Source organism: Phyllobates terribilis, unplaced genomic scaffold (assembly GCF_046119375.1).
Source record: "Phyllobates terribilis strain yellow unplaced genomic scaffold, ASM4611937v1 Scaffold_5__5_contigs__length_657084704, whole genome shotgun sequence".
Taxonomy (NCBI): Eukaryota; Metazoa; Chordata; class Amphibia; order Anura; family Dendrobatidae; genus Phyllobates; species Phyllobates terribilis.
In genome coordinates this window covers 38,050,487-38,071,251 of record NW_027362765.1, presented here as the reverse complement: position 1 = coordinate 38,071,251, position 20,765 = coordinate 38,050,487, and the positions used below count along the sequence as shown (strand labels likewise).

The window sequence follows — 20,765 nt, the reverse complement described above, 5'->3', positions numbered from 1 at the left end:
TGAATAACAGTTTTGTCTCATGAGGCCACCTGTGGTTCATGGTTATGAGTACCAGTGCTGCTGCAGACCTCTGGATATATATCAGCCAAGAGGAAAAACTTTTAAAATATAACCTTTATTAGATCCTTAAAATAATTTATTTTTTGTACCTCCAATGTCCAATTTAAACGGCTCATAAACCCCTATTGCATCATAGGCAAGGTCCCTATACACTAGAGGGAGTCAGCACAAAATACTTCTAACCTTATTAAGGACACAGTACACTAAAACAAGACACTGTGCAACCCTCTTATACATCCCACTGGAAGGAACCAGAAATATATTATGTCAATCCCATCTAGTCCATATAAAACTTAGACATAGTGATAAAAAACTATAAATAATATGTGTAGATCTCACCCATTCTCTTGTCCATGGGCATCCTCCAGGGTTTTTTTTCTTCCAGTTCAGTAATCTCCAAATATTAAGGATAAATCTACCCTGTCGTGCCCCTGGTGATTGCTCCCGCCCTGACAAGGGCAGTACCCAAGTGTATCTATTACCCCACAAAATACCTCCCGACGCGTTTCTTCCTCCTCAAAAAGGATTTATCAGGGGAGTGTAACTCGTATCTTGAGGAGCACTACAAAAAAGTGACTAAGTGCTATAAAGTGCTAGGTGGTTCAAAAAATATATTGACTAATGGACCTCACAATAGTGAGTGTCCATTTTTTGTCTTACAGAGTACTGTTACCACCTTCATAAATGCAGATATGCAAAGAGAAAAGGGGAGTCTCCACATCTGTCTTCTCTATTTAAATATACTCCTTTTCCCTCCATTTTTGGGCTTCCCATGTCACTTCCGGGGTGGGGCTTGGTTTGTTTTATCATTATCACTAATTAACAACCTTTTGTTATTGGAATATTACCCCTTGTTTTTCTTAGGTAATAGTTTTCATTTTCATAAAGGTCCCTTTCTACTTTTAATAGAAGGGCTGGGCTGGTGGGAGGAAACCGTGGTATTTACAGAGGAGAATTAGCGTTTCACACAGTGTATCGAATTGTGGACAAGGTATATCGATGATATACTAATATTCTGGAAGGGACCCAAAAGGGACTTTGAAAAATTTGTGGAAGCTTTGAATAAAAATGAGATAGGACTGAGATTCACACATGAGATACACCAGACGAGCCTGCCCTTTTTAGATGTACGGATCAATAAAAAAGAGGGGGGGGGGGGGTGCATACCACCATTTATCAAAAGCCAATATATAAAGCTTAGAAGGAACTGTTCCACTGATGAGGAATTTATACAGGAGGCAAAAGATTTGAGAGAAAGATTTAAAAGGAGGGGGTATCCTGACTGGGTTCTTAGAAGGGCGTACCAATTTGCTTTGAAACAAAGGAGAGAGATCTTACTTACCCCTAAAATCTTGGAGAAAGAAAAAGAAAATATGGATTGCACAAGATTTATAGCCACATTTGATAACGGTGCCTTGGAAGCTAGAAAGATTATAGAACAGTATTGGGGTATTCTAACAATGGATGAGGATCTGAAGAGAACTGTGGGCACTACACCACAGGTCACGTTCCGTAAAAGCAGAAAAATTGGAGAAAGAGTAATCAGGAGTCATTATGTGCCCCCAAAAAAAGACAAGTCATGGCTACCAATAAGACCTAAGGGCTGCTACAAATGTAGTGGCTGTGTAGCATGCCCAAATGTGAAAAATACAAAGGCTTTTGTGAGTAACGTCACTGGAGAATCTTTTGAGATTAGAAATTTTATTAATTGCAGAACTAAATTTGTAATATATAAGGCAACATGTATCTGCAAAAAAGAATGTGTAGTAAAAACTGTTCGGGAAATGAGACCACATATAGGGGACCACTTAAATGACATATTAAATAAAAAATTGCGAAGCATGTGAACTCGGTACATGGAGGAGATCCTAAAGCAATCTCCTTCATGGGAATTGAATGTATGAAGACCAATATTAGAGGGGGTAACATGGACAAAATCCTACAGCAGAAAGAAGCAAGATGGATTTTACGGTTAAGTACCATGGCCCCTGGGGGTTTAAATGAACAGCTTAATTATAGTTGTTTTATATAGGTGATAATCCCCCTGTAATATCCGGAGACGGCCATGCTTTTGTGTAAAGACCTACCTACCGAAACCAGCTATAAGTCAGATTTAAAAAAAAGATGGATGCCTTTTATAGAAAAAAAGAAGGCCAAATGTTTACATGCCCTGGAAAAAAAAAAAAAATAGGGTGATATGTAGGTACCTCTGATATGTGATTTTGGGGCGATAACTTTGTGTACTGGCCAATCTTACAATAAAAATCATGGGATCATCATTTGAAAAGAAATTGGATTCAGTGCCAGAGTAGAGATCTAATATTAAAAGTTCCCTAACAATTTTATATCTAAGGTGGCACCGATAGATCCCTCCAGTTGCAATAAAGGAGGGTAATGTAAAGTAATAAGTAGGAGATTGGTGATGTAAAGTTGTTTTTCTAAGAGAGAAGTTCCTTCTTTTGGAGGGATTCTGTGTAAGAATGCATTAAACCATACGTTGAGGCGGAAATGAGATCAGTGACACGCCCAGTGAATGCCCAAAAGATGTTTGCGGCCCAAACCTCCGGAAGCGCTGTGAGAAGCGCGTACTCCGGGCTGACGTGGGAACTATGCGTTTCATGTGCCCGGAAATAGTTAAGGTCACATGGGGCTCTGCGGTCCAGATGCCAGGAACTGACGCCGTAGAGAAAGCCCGGAAATGACGTAGGAGGTTTGCGTTCCAGGCGTCCGGAAATGGCAGATGCGTTCCAAACGCTAAGGAAAGAGAATTATATAATAAATGCTAGAAAACAAATATATGACCCCCACATTTTGACACGTGGGAGTTTGGTGACCTTAAGAGATGGACACAATAGGAGGGAAAGGATCACATGGGCATTTTTTAAGCGATGAATGGGAAGCCACCGCGATATTAAAAGTAGAAAGGGACCTTTATGAAAATGAAAACTATTACCTAAGAAAAACAAGGGGTAATATTCTATAACAAAAAGGCTGTTAATTAGTGATAATGAAAAAACAAACCAAGCCCCACCCCGGAAGTGACATGGGAAGCCCAAAAATGGAGGGAAAAGGAGTATATTTAAATAGAGAAGACAGATGTGGATACAACCCCTTTTCTCTTTGCATATCTGCATTTTTGAAGGTGGTAACAGTACTCTATACCACAGAAAATGGACACTCACTATTGTGAGGTCCATTAGACCATATATTTTTTGAACCACATAGCACTTTATAGCACTTAGTCACTTTTTTGTAGTGCTCCCCAAGATACGAGTTACACTCCCCTGATGAATCCTTTTTGAGGAGGAAGAAACGCGTCGGGAGGTATTTTGTGGGGTAATAGATACACTTGGGTACTGCCCTTGTCAGGGCGGGAGCAATCACCAGGGGCACGACAGGGTAGATTTATCCTTAATATTTGGAGATTACTGAACTGGAAGAAAAAAAATCCTGGATGATGCCCATGGACAAGAGAATGGGTGAGATCTACACGTATTATTTATAGTTTTTTATCACTATGTCTAAGTTTTATATGGACCAGATGGGATTGACATTATATATTTCTGGTTCCTTCCAATGGGATGTATAAGAGGGTTGCACAGTGTCTTGTTTTAGTGTACTGTGTCCTTAATAAGGTTAGAAGTATTTTGTGCTGACTCCCTCTAGTGTATAGGGAGCTTGCCTATGATGCAATAGGGGTTTATGAGCCGTTTATATAGGACATTGGAGGTACAAAAAATTAATTATTTTAAGGATCTAATAAAGGTTATATTTTAAAAGTTTTTCCTCTTGGCTGATATATATCGTTAATACTGAGGTTTATAAGTGAATACTGTCGTAAGTTTAAGCAGTCTGTGGCTAAACGGCAGACCTCTGGAGCAGATGTTAGGGCAGCTGGGTTGGCGCGGCTCTCCACAGGCAGAGCTCAGCTCCAGGGCAGTGTAGGTGCAGATGGTGAAGCTGGGCGCTGTAGTGCAGGAGCGATAGCGTGGTAGAAATAACTGCCAGAAACAGTGCGTTGCAGTCATCCAAGTTTACTCACAGTTATTTAGGTTCCTCAGGTAGCACTATACAGCTGACAATCTCCTACTTCGCACTGCGTTTACAAGGCAGGGGTTCAGCACTCTCCCAAGTATTTCAAGAGCACTTAACGGGACCCCTCTCTGTATGTTCCTTTCTTAGTCGACTTCCTGCGCTGGGTCTCTCCCTCCTGCCCTGCGCCCCGCCACACAAAGTTCCGATTAGGTAACTTGAGATCCCTCTGGGCAACTTGAAGTTCCCAGACCTTGCTGGGTGCCCTTTTCGGCTGCTAAGGTGCGAATGTGGCAACTGCACCTTGAAAGTGCAGAAGCCTCCGGTTTTCTAGCTGAGACCTGAAGTAACTCGGCTAGTCCAGGGACCGGTTCCCTTCTTGTGGCCTGATCCCTCTGACGCCTAGCAGATTCGGGCGTACGGGTGCCGTCCTGCACTCACCGTACCCCCTGGGATCCCTTCAGTTCCTGGAGCCTTCCTCCCTAGCTCCCACTCCTCTCTCAGTCTTGGGCATGACAGGCCGAGCCTGCCTCCCGAGCAGAGCCCCTGCTCCTTTCACTTCTCCTCCTCTGACGGACTGACTAAGATGGCTCCCCTTTATATACCCCTCCTATTCAAATGCTCCCCTGGTCTGCGTCCTCCACCCACACCCACTACTGGTTCCCCCTCACTTTTGGTTCCCCCCACTCCAGCCAGGGACAGGGCAGCAAAAGAAGTGCATAATGCCCGTCCAGCCGGCCTGGAGTAGTGTAGTGTTGAGTGCAGGTGTTGGGGTCCCGGGCAGTACTCCATCCTTACCTGAGAGAAGGAGATGCCACACTTGGGGGTGAGGTGCAGTACCTCTTTAGCGACTGAACCCTTAGGGACGCCACACTTTTCCATCCGATTTGAGTTTAGTTGGACCATCATTTATTTTTCAACAGGACAATGACCCCAAACACACTTCCAGGCTGTGTAAGGGCTATTTGACCAAGCAGGAGAGTGATGGGGTGCTACGCCAGATGACCTGGCCTCCACAGTCACCAGACCTGAACCCAATCGAGATGGTTTAGGGTGAGCTGGACCGCAGAGTGAAGGCAAAAGGGCCAACAAGTGCTAAGCATCTCTGGGAACTCCTTCAAGATAGTTGGAACACCATTTCCGGTGACTACCTGTTGAAGCTCATTAAGAGAATGCCTAGAGTGTGCAAAGCAGTCATCAAAGCAAAAGGTGGCTACTTTGAAGAACCTAGAATATAAGACATATTTTCAGTGGTTTCACACTTTTTCGTTAAGTATATAATTCCACATGTGTTAATTCATAGTTTTGATACCTTCAGTGTGAATGTACAATTTTCATAGTCATGAAAATACAGAAAAATCTTTAAATGAGAAGGTGTGTCCAAACTTTTGGTCTGTACTGTATATTTAAGAGAGTAAGAGCGTAAGGCACGAGGCCAGAGCCGCGCTCGGACTTATATTTAAGAGAGTAATCCACCTGTGAATGCAGGATAAACCTTCTGAGTGGTACATCTCAATTGTCAGGCTTGCCCCACCAGAAGGACCCAATTAATTCACCATGAGGCGCAGCTGGAGAGCAGTCTCAATATACAGTCATGGCCAAAAGTTTTGAGAATGACACCAAAATTATATTTTCACATGATCTGCTGGCCTCTGGTTTTTATTAGTGTTTGTCTGATGTTTATATCACATACAGAAATATAATAGCAATCATATTATGAGTACCAATAGTTTATATTGACAGTTAGAATGAGTTAATGCAGCAAGTCAATATTTGCAGTGTTGCCCCTTCTTCTTCAAGACCTCTGTAATTCTCCCTGGCATGCTCTCAATTAACTTTTGGACCAAATCCTGACTGATAGCAGTCCATTCTTGCATAATCAATGCTTGCATTTTGCCAGAATTTGTTGGTTTTTGTTTGTCCACCCGTCTCTTGATGATTGACCACAAGTTCTCAATGGGATTAAGATCTGGGGAGTTTCCAGGCCATGGACCCAAAATCTCTATGTTTTGTTCCATGAGCCATTTAGTTATCACCTTTGCTTTATGGCAAGGTGCTCCATCATGATGGAAAAGGCATTGTTGGGCGCCAAACTGCTCTTGGACGGTTGGGAGAAGTTGCTCTTGGAGGACATTCTGGTACCATTCTTTATTCATGCCTGTGTTTTTAGGCAAGACTGTGAGTGAGCCGATTCCCTTGGCTGAGAAGCAACCCCACACATGAATGGTTTCAGGATGCTTTACAGTTGGCATGAGACAAGACTGGTGGTAGCGCTCACCTCTTCTTCTCCGAATAAGCTGTTTTCCAGATGTCCCAAACAATCGAAAAGGGGATTCATCAGAGAAAATGACTTTGCCCCAGTCCTCAGCAGTCCACTCCCTGTACCTTTTGCAGAATATCAGTCGGTCCCTGATGTTTTTTCTGGAGAGAAGTGGCTTCTTTGCTGCCCTCCTTGATACCAGCCCTTGCTTAAAGAGTCTCCGCCTCTCAGTGCGTACAGAAGCACTCACACCAGCCTGCTGCCATTCCTGAGCAAGCTCGGCACTGCTGGTAGTCCGATCCCGCAGCTGAAACAGTTTTAAGATACGGTCCTGGCGCTTGCTGGTCTTTCTTGGGGGCCCTGGAGCCTTTCTGACAACAATGGAAGCTCTCTCCTTGAAGTTCTTGATGATGCAATAGATTGTTGACTGAGGTGCAATCTTTGTAGCTGCGATACTCTTCCCTGTTAGGCCATTTTTGTGCAGTGCAATGATGGCTGCACGTGTTTCTTTAGAGATAACCATGGTTAACTGAAGAGAAACAATGATACCAAGAACCAACCTCCTTTTAAAGTGTCCAGTGATGTCATTCTTACTTAATCATTACTGATTGATCGCCAGCCCTGTCCTCATCAACACCCATACCTGTGTTAATGGATCAATCACTAAAACGATGTTAGCTGCTCCTTTTAAGGCAGGACTGCAATGATGTTGAAATGTGTTTTGGGGGTTAAAGTTCATTTTCTGGGCAAATATTGACTTTGCAAGTACAGTAATTGCTGTTAAGCTGATCACTCTTTGACATTCAGGAGTATATGCAAATTGCCATTACAAAAAATGAAGCAGTAAACTTTGGAAAAATTACTATTTGTCTCATTCTCAATACTTTTGGCCATGACTGTACAAGATAATGTGCAGCATCATATACCCTCCTATAGATGGAGTAGAGAAAATCTGGGCAGTGAGAAAGATAGAAACTGTGAGAAGAAAGGAGCGCTATCTGAGAGCAGTAAATAACATCACAGAGAATTTTGATAAGGTAACTGGAGAGGCTCACCTTTGTGGGTTGTCCAGATTCAGGCACAACTCTAGTAAAGATTTAATAAAATATTTTACAGGGTCTCCACCAACGGTCTGCCGCTCATCCGAAAGCCGTGGTTGCACACCTTGTCCTGGCCCGACAGGTTGCCTCCACGTGGGTTTGTGACAAGAGATTACTGGAGGCGCTCCCGTGGATAATGAAAGAGACTCCACTGTAAGTTTAGTGGAAACGTTCCAATAGGCTCGCAGGTGACTATCAAAAGCGCATAGGTTCAAGATTTAAAAATTCATTTTGAATTAAAAACCACTCAAGGGATGAGTGGTTGACATATAATAGCATATAATGGCACAACACGTTTCTGCTCTCAAGGAGCCTTCATCAGGTGCATGTTGAGCTATACAATATACAAGCTTTAAATACCCTATTTGTATAGTAAGGGATGGGTCTCTTTCCCCCTGCATTGAGCTGAACCTCTTTATATCAAACAGCCTACACCTTCCCATTCGCACACAGGCTGCAAGAACACTCCATCCCAACCACATTTTAAAAAAAAAAAAGCCTGCCAGTATCCAAAAAATGACCCCCATACACAATCCAAGCTGCATGAGGTCTAGTGTGAAGTTTTCACAATCAGTGATGGTTTGGGGAGCCATGTCATCAGCTCATGTAGGTCCACTGTTTTATCAAGACCAAAGTCAGCGCAGCCGTCTACCAGGAAAGTTTAGAGCTTCATGCTTCCTTCTGAAATTTCATTCTCCAGCAGGACTTGGCACCTGTCCACACTGCCAAAAGTACCAATACCTGGTTTAAAAACAACAGTATCACTGTGTTTGATTGGCAGCAATCTCGCTGCAAATCAATCTATGGGGTATTGTCAAGAGGAAGATGAGAGACACCAGACCCAACAATGCAGACGAGATGAAGGCTGCTATCAAAGCAACCTGGGCTTCCATAACACCTCAGCAGTGCCACAGGCTGATCGCCTCCATGCCACATTGCCGCATTGATGTAGTAATTGATGCAAAAGGAGCCCCGACCAAGTATTTAGGGCATTTACTGAACATACATTTCAGTAGGCCAACATTTTGGATTATAAAACATTTTTCAAGCTGGTGTTATAAAGTATTCTAATTTACTGAGATAATGACTTGTGTTTTCATTGACTGTAAGCCATAATCATCAACATTAACAGAAATAAACACTTGAAATAGATCACTCTGTAATGACTGTATATAATATATGAGTTTCACTTTTTGTATTGAAGAACTGAAATAAATGAACGGAGCCGCGTGTGTACGAGGTGTGAGGAGCGGAGCCGCGTGTGTAGGACGTGTGCGGAGCCGTGTGTGTACGAGGTGTGCGAAGCGGAGCCACGTGTGTAGGAGGTGTGCGGAGCGGAGCCGCGTGTGTAGGTGTGCGGAGCCGAGTGTGTAGGAGGTGTGCGGAGCTTTGTGTGTACGAGGTGTACAAAGCGGAGCCGTGTGTTTACGAGGTGTGCGGAGCGCAGCCGCGTATGTACGAGGTGTGCGGAGCGGAGCTGCGTGTGTACGAGGTTTACAAAGCGGAGCCGCATGTGTACGAGGTGTGCGGAGCGGAGCCGCGTGTGTACGAGGTGTACGGAGCGGAGCCGCGTGTGTACGAGGTGTGCGGAGCGGAGCCGCATGTGTACGAGGTGTGCGGAGCGGAGCTGCGTGTGTTCGAGGTGTGCAGAGCGGAGCCGTGTGTGTACGAGGTTTACAAAGCGGAGCCGCATGTGTACGAGGTGTGCGGAGCGGAGCCGCGTGTGTACGAGGTGTGCGGAGCGGAGCCGTGTGTGAACGAGGTGTGCGGAGTGGAGCCGCGTGTACGAGGTGTGCAGAGCGAAGCAGTGTGTGTACGAGGTGTACGGAGCGGAGCCGCGTGTGTAGAGAGCGGAGCAGTGTGTATATTATGGTTTCCTCCTTAGCACACCCAGTTTCTCCCTTGCCGCCCCTTTCTCTGCCCTGAGCTCAGTCTTGGGGGTCCGGCGCTTTGTCTCTTAAAGATTTGGGGCATCTTGGTAGAAGTCTCTCCTGGTCTCTTACTTACACGGACCCTCGGTCACGGTTACAGCATTATTTCCTCTGCACTACGGCACAATTACCCCGCTCCCCTTTTCTACAGTGTGATGTGTGGGATGTAACGTGTGATGTCTCTGGAGACAAATAGACCCCACAACTGAGGTCATTATCCCCAGTGACCGGACCTCTACTATATGGCGGCATTACATTGCTGAATGTCCTGTTATGTTTAGGACACTAATAGTCTTATAAGTTTAGCAGGAAATTCCCATAACGGATCTTTCTTTTTTGGAGACGACTCATTTCTGAGGTGACATTGAGGTCCCAGAATTTCTCCTATTTTATCTTCTTCATCTATGAAAGTTTTCATTATCTGTTCAGAAAGATTGTTAATGGCGCCGCTCTGGCTGCAGAGGCGGCTGCTCCAATAATGTCACTTGCACGATCGGCCGGTATCATGCAGACGTCATATTCTAATGACCAAGAGCCGGTGACGACACCTCCTGATGGTGCACAGCCTCGGCCGGTGTGTCCAGAGGCCAAAGGTCCGAAGTACTTCGTGAAAGCTATACACATACTGCCTGATTTTAAATTCTTTTTTTGAGTTAAGTTACTACAATTGTATAATCATAATCAGCAGGTTTGTTCGGAGACACCAAGGTTTCTTTTATTAGGGTATGTAGAAGAACTGACACTGGACACATGTGGTAAAACTGCGGTAGGACGTTTATTGTTTCTTGCGCATAAATTGATAACATTTAGATGGATTCAGACGAACCCTCCCACAAAACGTGATTAACAAAGTCATTATTACAGGACTGTATGAGAAAGGGATTTATTCTTAAAGAAACGCTGAAGCCAAAAATACGAGAATCTGGGCTCCGTGGCTGGATACTTCGGACCCCCAGCGTGTTAGTACGAGACGGGGTCTTTGTCCCTGGAGCTTCTCTACTCAGTATAATGAGACTCTGATCTTGTTCATACAAAGAGCTTTTGAGTAAAATAGAAACTGCCTAAATATGAAGACCTTGTCGGATTTATATGTAATTGTACAGAGAACTATGGAGAGAACTCTATTCTTCTGTATAGAATGTGTGATGCTGCTGTAGTCCTAAAATTTCCTGTACAAGGCCGCTGTAGAGATAATCCATTTAAGAAAAAATAGCAGCACTCAATACCAAATAAAGTGCTGACCTTTTATTGAAGCATGAAATTGCTAAGCCAGGCAGATGGAAACCCAGTCGGCCAGTAAGGTTTCGTGTGAACACACTGTAAGGCCTCTTTCACACGTCAGTGTCTCCAGTACATGTGGTGACAGTTTGCACACGTGGATCTGTGCACATGTCAGTTTGTTTCCACAGACCGTGTCCATGGACAAAACACGCTGACATGTCTGTTTTTACTCGCTGCATGGGCCGCAAAACGTCCCACACTGATGACACACGGATCATATCCGTGTGTCATCAGTGTGACAAGTACCGGAGTCTGGGAATCAGCGGTACACTTAGCGCTGTTCCTAAGTGCCGGGTGCTGAAGGAATCACTCATCATTATCACCTGCGTACGCTGCAATCAGCACCAGCAGGGGACAATGTTGAGAGTAGTATTCACCTCCTGATGCCTCCAAAACCTGTAAAAATAAGAATGAAATAAAAAAAATCATCATACTTGGCTTGAGGCGACCACACACACAGAGGAGAATGACTCGTTCCCTGCGCTGATCTCAGTGAGTGACAGGAAATCGCTCATAAGCTCAGTGCAGGTCAGGGGCCTGCTCGCTGCAGCGAGTCATTCTCTGATCTGCTCTTCGGCGTGTGTGGCGCCTAAAGCCAGGTGAGTATGATTGTTTTTTTTTTAAAATTTATTCTTATTTTTACAGGTTTTGGAGACATCGGGAGGTGAATACTACCAGGGCTGTGGAGTCGGTGTCCATTTTGGTGGAGTCGGTATAAAATGGACCGACTCCAACTCCTAATATATATAATAAATTGGGTACAGTAGTTCAATGCAGTTTGTGGGGAATATTTTTTCATAAAAATTTGGGAAAGTTATGAAATGTCCTGTAAATGTCTGTCCTATTCCTGATCTAAAGGTCTAGACTTCTTTAAATTTATCACTTAAATATGAGCCATGTATGAGGGAGACGGAGTCGTGGAGTCGGTGACATGGAAATTGAGGAGTTGGAAGTTTGGCTTACCGACTCCACAGTCCTGAATACTACTCTCAAAATTGTCCCATGCTGGTGCTGATCGCAGCACAAACAGGGGACAATGATGAGTGATTCCTTCAGCACCTGTCGCTTAGGAACAGCGCTAACTGTACTGTTGATTCCCAGGCACCGGTAAGTGTGATCCTGATGCGTCACACAGTTGCCACATGTGTGCCCCACAGGTAGACACGGATAACTCCGGTACTCATTTTTCCAGTACCGGAAATATCCGGTCTTGTGAAACTGGCCTAAGTGGCTGTTAGACACATAGTGGATGGAAGATAAACCAGGAGTAATGCTTTAGTACATATAGGACTGAAAGGGGTTAATCGGCCATGACAGGTTGATTATGAGCAGCTGAACGGTTGCTCACCACATCTCTACACCTGGGTGTGGTACACTTTGTAAAATGAGACCTGTTTGTGTCACACATGTCTGTGTGTATGGAAGTATGCAGATCTCCTGGATGGAGAGCCTTTGCTAAAGGACTAAGAAGCTAGACTCTAAGCCAGGCGGGCTAACCAGCACTATTGTATGGAGTTTTTGCTTTATGTTTTACTTTGTGCCGTACAAAGGCTGTATTTGAGTTTCCTGTGTTCTGACCGTAGGCTTATATTTCCAGGATGACCCGGATTGACCCATTTAAAAGTTGCTGTTTGTGAATGGACGATGGGCTAAATTGTGGCACTTCAAATATCCTGTGTCTTTCCCTCCCTTCTCTTTATACCAGGGATGTCAAACTTAAACACGCACAGGGCCAAAATGAAAAACTTGGACAAAGTCGAGGGGCCAACCAGTATACAGTATAATGGGCCCTCCATACAGAATAATAGGTACGACAGAGTCCTCCATACAGAAAAATGGCCCCACATAGGGGTGGTGGTTGTAGTGTCGTGGGCCAAATATAACCACACTGCGGGCCAGATTTGGCCCGCGAGCTGGAGTTAGACACATATGCTCTATACAGTCAATAGGAAATATTCTGCCCAGTTAGAAACCATTTGCTAGCCCTTTGAAGCTGGGATCCAGGATTATATGAAAAATAATTTTAAAAGGATTGATATTTTTTACTATTAAACACTATGCGGAACAGCTGATAAAATTTGCCATGAAAACCCAGTGTAGTGCTAGTTCACATTATGAATGAAGTAAATGTGGGCGGTATCTGCTCACATGTGTGTGACATCACACATCTCCTCCCCTCTGGGTGTTTACAAAAGGATACGAGAAAATAAAGTTTAGGCTCACAATGCGGAGCCATTATGTGGGTGACTGCAAAGTGATACTGACAAGAAGACAGTGTCACCGAGGCTGGTGGGCAGCACCGATTCTGTTAGTTGGTGCTGCTCGATGTAGCATAACTCATCCTCACCCCTTTCTCCACAGCCCCTCCTCATTATCATCATCATCACCCATTCTCTGCACAGCTACGCATCATCATCATCCCTTTCCCTGCACAACCCCTCATCATCACCCCCTTCTCCGCACAGACCCTCATCACCTTCTCCACACAGACCCATATCACCCCCCAATAAGCAGTCCCATACAAGTAGCAGCACCCATTTCCCTGTGTAACCCTCCAACATGCAGCCCCAAATCTAACATCATGCATGTTTTTTTGCCCCAAAAATACATCATCAGACCACTCAAACCTAGTCCTATGTCCTCATCCCCATCTCCACACAGGTCCATTTTGCAGGCCCTCAGCCCTTTCAGGATCTCCTGCACTCACAAGCCTCATCTGATCACTGTCAGCCACAGCACACACTGTTTCCTGTTTTCGAGTCTGCACGGGATGGAGGAGACCCGAACTCCTTCCTGTGACATCATCCCCTCATACGAGCAGCTCTATGCTAGCCTCTACCCTGGCAGCACAGCTGGGAGCTCCTCCCAGAGCTGTGACCTGAACAACCCAGAGGTCATGCCCGACTCACCGCTCGAGGCAGCCACAATACAGGAGATGTGGTCAGAGAGTGACCACAGACTCCTATGTACATGGGCTGTTGTATTTGAGGTATTCATGCTCAGACACTAACACGACAAAGTGCAAATGGCAGCCCCCAGTGACTGAAGAAAAAATCTATAACTAAAAAACTGTTAAAGCAGTGGATTAAATTTTGTATTAAAAATACTGTATCTTTTCTCTTTAAGATCTGAGGATGGGTGTTTCCCTCTCTGTCTTACTAAGTAGCTGTTATCTGGAGCTTGTGGTGTCGGTGAGCATTACTCTCTTTTTCACTCTCTAGAGATAATCTTACCGCATTATTTTGGATTGGGAAAGGGGAGAGAGGCAGACATTTTGTTGGTATTTCTGTTACAAAAAAAATGTTTAATAAAATATATGTCTGATTGCTTCTTGTTTCCTACACCAAAAATGTTACTCCGGTGCCTAACTGGAGAACTATTTCTGGAGAGGCGCACAACACTCTTAATGAATTTAGCACATCTCATTGTTGCACCTTCCTCATTAAGACTGGTGTATGAAACACATGTCATAATGAATCAGGGCCTAAAACTTTGTTTTACAAAAATCCAAAATGGTGGAATTTTGTAATTGTTCATTGTACATAAGATTTATTTAACACCAGATGTATTGTAAAAGAATAATAACAAAAGTGACCCTGATTGTCCCAATTGTCAGATTAACCCATCAAGTTATTGTTATGCTATGAAGTTTACATTTTGGGGGTCAAGTTATTGAGACAATTGAGGAAGCCTTTAAAATCCAATCCTCTTAGACCCAATAATATGTGTTTTGGGGTATAGAAAAGGGAATCGGTTCATAATTATGGTGAAAAACTACTATACTTCACACGGAAAGTGCTTTTTAAAAAAAATGGATCCCATCAGATAACTTGCAACATGAACAGGTTTATTATTGTAATATACATAATCTAAAGACATTTGCTCCGACATGGAGATTGTGGATTTAAAGAAACTGTAATGAATGGCAGGTCACTAATGCGATAGGAAAAAAGAGGAAGAAATGTTGGGTATTTTTTGAGTGGGGTGCATTGGGAGTGTGGGGGGGGGGGATTGCAATATTCTTGTCCATATAGTGAATATATAACAATATGAAATATTCAATGCTAATGATATGTTGCTTTTTAGATGGGAGATTTCTATTACGAACTGCATATACTTTAGAAAAAACAGTGGGGTACATACAGTCCTGGGAGGGATTCTACAATACATAACAAAAGGGGAGAATCCCCACTAAATAACCCTCACTAACAGGACATACAAATTAGCTTTTATTAAATATATATAAAGGAGGGTGTAGAAATAAACCAATTAACATTGCTTTGTTCCCAGTTTGTTAATTTGACCCACACTTTATATTGAGCAAAATTTGCTGATATTCCTAAATCAATGGCATACCGGGTGTCATAGTTTATAAGCAAAACAGGTCAAACTATTAAAATAAGTCCCCCCTACATGTTTCACCGTTTACACGGCGTCATCGGGGAAGGGACACAACGGGATGCCATTGATTTAGGAATAGCAGCAAATTTTGCTCAATATAAAGTGTCAAATTAGCAAACTGGGGGCAAAGCAATTTTAATTGGTTTATTTCTACACCCTCCTTTAGGTATATGTATATATATTTAATAAAAGCTAAGTTTTAGGTCCAGTTAGTGAGGGTTATTTAGTGGAGGTTCTACCCTTTTGTTATGCATATACTTTAATTCTAATGTAAGTACTAACTTGCTTTTCCTTTCTCATTTATTTATTTGTCGTTACTTTGACAGTCTCTGTTTTCTTCTACAGTTTGTAAAAATATATGGTTTCTCCCAGTGTGCGTTCTCTCGTGTTTAACAAGAGGCGATTTCTCTATAAAACATTTCCCACATTCTAAACATGAATATGGCTTCTTACCGGTGTGAGTTCTCTGGTGTCTAACAAGATGTGATTTAGCTGCAAAATATTTCCCACATTCTGAACATGAAAAAGGTTTCTGCCCTGTGTGAGTTCTCTGATGGACAACTAAATTAGATTTCCGATTAAAACATTTCCCACATTCTGCACATAAAAAAGGCTTCTCCCCGGTATGAGCTCTCTGGTGTGTAACAAGACGTGATTTCCTTGTAAAACATTTCCCACATTCTGCACATGAAAAAGGTCTCTCCCCCGTGTGAGTTCTCTGGTGTTTAACAAAAGTTGATTTATCTGTAAAACATTTCCCACATTCTGCACATGAAAAAGGTTTCTCCCCTGTGTGAATTCTCTGGTGTCTACCAAGACGTGACTTCTGGCTAAAACATTTCCCACATTCTGAACATGAATATGGCTTCTCCCCTGTGTGAGTTCTCTGGTGCTTAACAACATTTGATTTCTTGTTAAAATATTTACCACACTCTGCACAAGAAAATCTTTTCTCCTTTGTGTGAGTTTTTTTATGAGTAACAACAGACATTTTGAGGGAAAAAATATTTCTATTTTCTGCACTTGATAATGGCTTCTTTGATTTAAGAGCAGTTTGGTTTTTAATGCCTCTTTGGGGACTTTTATCTTTCTTAATAGTCTGTGATGAATCAGAACTTCGAACCTGTTTAAAAGGATCAGATGACAGATCTTTGCTGTGAAGGGATGATGGTACATCTGGAGTAATGGCATTGACTTCAGTTATATCTTGTGTGATAGCAAAGGCATCTGATTTAAAAATTACAGATGTCACTTGTCCCTGTGATCTGGTACAGTCATCTGCAAAGAATAAAGATTATTATTTTTAAATAAAATATCCTTAAAAAATATACGTGTATAACATTTCTATACTATACATAGAAATTGCAAGTTATTTGTACAAAACCAGCTGACAATCAAACATTAGACCTCAGAGCACGAACGAGTAGAGCATGAGGTTCGACCCTGTTTGTTCGTTCTGCCTCCCAAATACTGGAATAACACACCAGCAAAAAAATGTTATGTAGGCCAAAATGATACCAGTAAAAACATAACCAATAAATGGGTCTCGGAAAATGTCAACACAAAACATTTTTTTTTGCAATATTCAGAATTTTTTTTCCTTCACTTAACTCTTTTAAAGCCTGGGGCGTATTAGTACACCCCAGGCCATCACTCCCGCTTCAGTGAGTGCTCCGGTGTAATTCTGGCGTTTAGAACTTTTTTCTCGTTATGCCGTTTACCGATCTGATTAATTATTTTTTTATATTGATAGATCGGGTGATTCTGAACTCGGCGATACCGAATATGTGTATGTGTGTTGTTTTTTTTTATTGTTTTATTTTGAAGGGATCGAAAGGGGGATGAATCGATTTAAACTTTTATATATTTATTTATATTTTTAAAAACTTCTTTTTAACACTTTTTGCATGCTTCAATATTCTCTATGGGAGACTAGAAGCAGCACTTGTCAGATCTTCTGTACTACACACAGGTGATGAGCATATCGCCTGTATGTAGCAGATTTGCTCACTTGCTATGAGCGCCAATCGACAGTGACAACCACAGGGGTCTCATGCAGACCCCAGGTTGTCATGCCAACCCATCGGTGACCCGCGATTAAGTGATGGGGTCGCCTATGGGTGGGGCCAATTACGCGCATCTGGTTTGCGCGCGTTAAATGCCGCTGTCAGAGATTGACAGCAGTATTTAACTTGTTAACAGCCACGCGAGGATCGCGATTCCACCCGCAGCTGTTGCGGGGACATGTCAGCTGTATATATAGACAGAGGTATCTATCTAAAGAGAAATGCTATCACCAAGTTTGAAAAACGATGGGCCCTTTGGATTGATAGATTTGGTTGTGCATCGCGAGAACTGCAAAGATACCCTCTAGGTCTATTTTAAGCTTCTAAATCCTGTAATATAGAATTCCTGAAGGTATACAGTGCCTTGAAAAAGTATTCATATCCCTTGAAGTTTTCAACATTTTTTCACGTTACACCCACAAACTTAAATGCATCTTATTGGGATTTTATGTGACATACCAACACGAAGTAGCAAGTATTTCTGATGTGTAAAGGAAATGATTTGTAGTTTTCTAATTAAATAAAAATATAAATCTGAAAATTGTGACATGCATTTGTATTCAGCCCCCTGTAGTCTAATACCCCTAAAGAAAATTCTGAGTGACCTCTAGAAGTCATATAATTAGTAAATTAAGTCCACCTGGGTGTAATTTATTCTCAGTATAACTGCAGCTGTTCTGTAAGGCCTCAGAAGTTTGAGAAAATTAGGGATCAAATAGCATCATTAAAACATGGGAACACACCAGACAGGTCAGTGATAAAGTTGTGGAGAAGAGTAAAGCAGGATTAGGTTATAAAAAAAAAATAGCCCAAGCTCTGAACATCTGACAGAGCACTGTTCAATTCATCATCCAAAAAAGAAAAGAGTACAGCACAACTACATACCTAGACATGGCAATCCACCTAAACACACATCCCAGCGAGGAGTGCACTAATTAGAGAAGCAGCCAAGAGGCCCATGGTCACTCTGGAGGAGCTGCAGAGACCCACAGCTCAGGTGGGAGAATATGTCCACAGGACAATTATTAGTCGCATACTCCACAAATCTGGCCTTTATGGAAGAGAGGCAAGAAGAAAGCTATTCTTGACGCAAGCCATAAGTCCAGTTTGCAAAAAGCCATGTAGGGGACACAGCGAGCATGGGAGAGAAGGTGCTTAGGTCAAATGAGACCAAAGTAGAACTTTTTTGGTTAAATGCAAAACACTATGTGTGAAGGAACACTAGCACTGCACATCACCCTGAAAACACCATCCCCACCGTCACACATGGAGAGGGCAGCATCATGATGTGGGGATGCTTTTATTCAGCGGAGACAGGGAGGCTGAATGGAGCTAAATTCAGGACAATCCTGGAGGGAAAACCTGTTAGAGGCTGCAAAAGACTTGAACGTAGGTTCACCTTCCAGCAGGACAACGACTCTAAACATACTGGCAAAGCTGCAATGGATATTCATGTGTGTGAATGACCCAGTCACAGTCCAGACCTAGATCCCATTGAGAACCTGTAGCAAGAATTGAAAATTGCAGCTCACAGACGCCTTCTGCCAATTTCACTGAGCTAGAGCGATTTGGCAATGAAGAATTGGCAAACATTTCAGCCTCTAAGTGTGCAAAGCTGGTAGAGACCAATGCCAAAAGACTTGGAGCAGTAATTGCAGGGAAAGGTGGTCCTACAAAGTATTGATTAAGGGGGGGCTGTATACAAACGCACATCATAATTTTCAGATTTATATTTTTAAAATAGTTAGAAAACCATGAATCATTTCCTTTACACTTCACAAATACTTGCTGTTTTGTGTTAGTATATCATATAAAAGTTCATGGGGTATGAATACTTTTTCATGGCACTGTACATGTGTATCAATGTTATTTGTACTATATTAGCAAATGACGAAATTTCTTATACATTCTGACAAATGGTAAATTACTGGCCATTCCATCCTTCCTATCCTTTACTGAACCGTGAATCCACTTTACTGGTTATGTTGTACTTTACTATATATTGTTGTATTTTGTTGGGGTGGGAGGGATCGGGAACTTGTGAGGGTACTTTTGTGTATTGTAATGTTTATATTCAAAAGCTTTTAATAAAAAACATCTGATTTTTAAAAAATATCCTAAATATCTCATATGTAACTCGGAGGCGGCAGATCTATCTCATATGTATTGAGACTGACAGGAAATTAGGAACGTTTGAGAACCAGTTATCACATTTGTTGCTGAGAGGCTGAATATTGTTTTGTCATTTCAGATTTTTATAGGAGTCTAGATGGATTGTCCTACTAAGGATCTAATTACTTCACCGTTGGTATCTGCAAGGGGAATGATTTTTAAGGACTGGATAACTTCTAAAAATATATTTTTCTAACAACAGCTTGGGCCAAGTTACACGTCCCAATAAATTAATTGCTGGGATAAGTAGAAGCAAAGAGTTTAGGAAATATGGGCAAGAATTATTGATTGACGAGTTTTCTCTTCTTTTCTCCTCTGATTGGGGGGTGTCGGGGAAGCGTTTAAATAGAAAAAGAAAGAAGAAAAAAAAGATAATTGCATTATATTTCTTGTGTTTGTGTCTACTGTTTATATTTGAACATATAAATAAAAAGGACTTGGGCTGGTGTCTCGTCATAAAAGCAAAGCCCACCATACGGAATATATTTTTCTTCACATGATTTTCTATGTTGTCAGCACATTCTACGTACGCTGTCACTTGGATTTGCAGTTTAGAGATCTGGGAAGGTAAGGGTCAGCATCTTTTAATTCTAGGTAGTAGGTGCATTTTCCGGGCTGTACGCTCTGACCGGAACAGGTCTCATTCCAACAAAAGGACTTCCAATGCCCAAAGTCATTGGGACAGTTAGGGTTTAGCAGGAGAATGATGACTGCTTGATTGTAATATGGCCAGACTACACCGAAGATAAGAGAGCCACATTCAGTGACTGAGAAGAATCTGTGACTTCTCTATATTTAGTGGTTACTACTCACCTGGGTAGTCATATGTAGGAATTTCCACTTTACACCAGTCATCACTGCTCACATATGTCTCTGTAGTATTAATATGGGTCAGATCTTTATCCTGAAACAAATATTGTAAAAGTCACAAACAGATGGAGAAGTCACATCTATGATCAGCTCTAATCCTGCCATCTCCACCGTTCTCATTACACAAGTATAAAACATATAATACTGATGGATAAGACTGAACACAAGACCTTCACAGCCGTCTACACATCATACGGGAGATCTCATGACACCTTCTGTTCATCTACCTGTTGAACCTGAAGAACATCTGGATATTCTTGTTTACAGTCTTGTGGAATAAGAGGACGAGGACATATCTCTGGTGTTGCCCTCTTACTGGATAGAACTGGAAGAAAAACATACAGGGACTGAATTCATTCTTTACATACAGATAATTATAGGCCATGTGTATATAGTCCTGTCTATTACCTGGTGATGTGGGGGGCTGGAGAACCTCCATCATGACGTCCTTGTACAGATCTTTATGTCCTTCTAAATACTTCCACTCCTCCATGGAGAAATATACAGCGACATCCTGACACCTTATAGGAACCTAACACATACAATTATATAGTCACCCCCCGATCCCTTCATAGCATTACTGTATAATGTC

The 20,765-nt window shown here is 42.4% G+C and overlaps 1 protein-coding gene across 1 annotated transcript in view; it reads right to left on the bottom strand.

Annotated features, from left to right (window-relative positions):
- The window catches only part of LOC141270696 (uncharacterized), a 99,752-nt gene that overhangs the window by 48,319 nt on the left and 30,668 nt on the right, over positions 1-20,765 (bottom strand). Inside the window, exons 5-9 of the mRNA XM_073680791.1 lie at positions 20,582-20,705; positions 20,401-20,498; positions 20,117-20,207; positions 15,426-16,343; positions 10,356-10,358 (exon numbers count right to left, since the gene is read on the bottom strand). Coding sequence (XP_073536892.1) covers positions 10,356-10,358; positions 15,426-16,343; positions 20,117-20,207; positions 20,401-20,498; positions 20,582-20,705 — 1,234 coding nt within the window. The remainder of the gene's footprint in view (positions 1-10,355; positions 10,359-15,425; positions 16,344-20,116; positions 20,208-20,400; positions 20,499-20,581; positions 20,706-20,765) is intronic.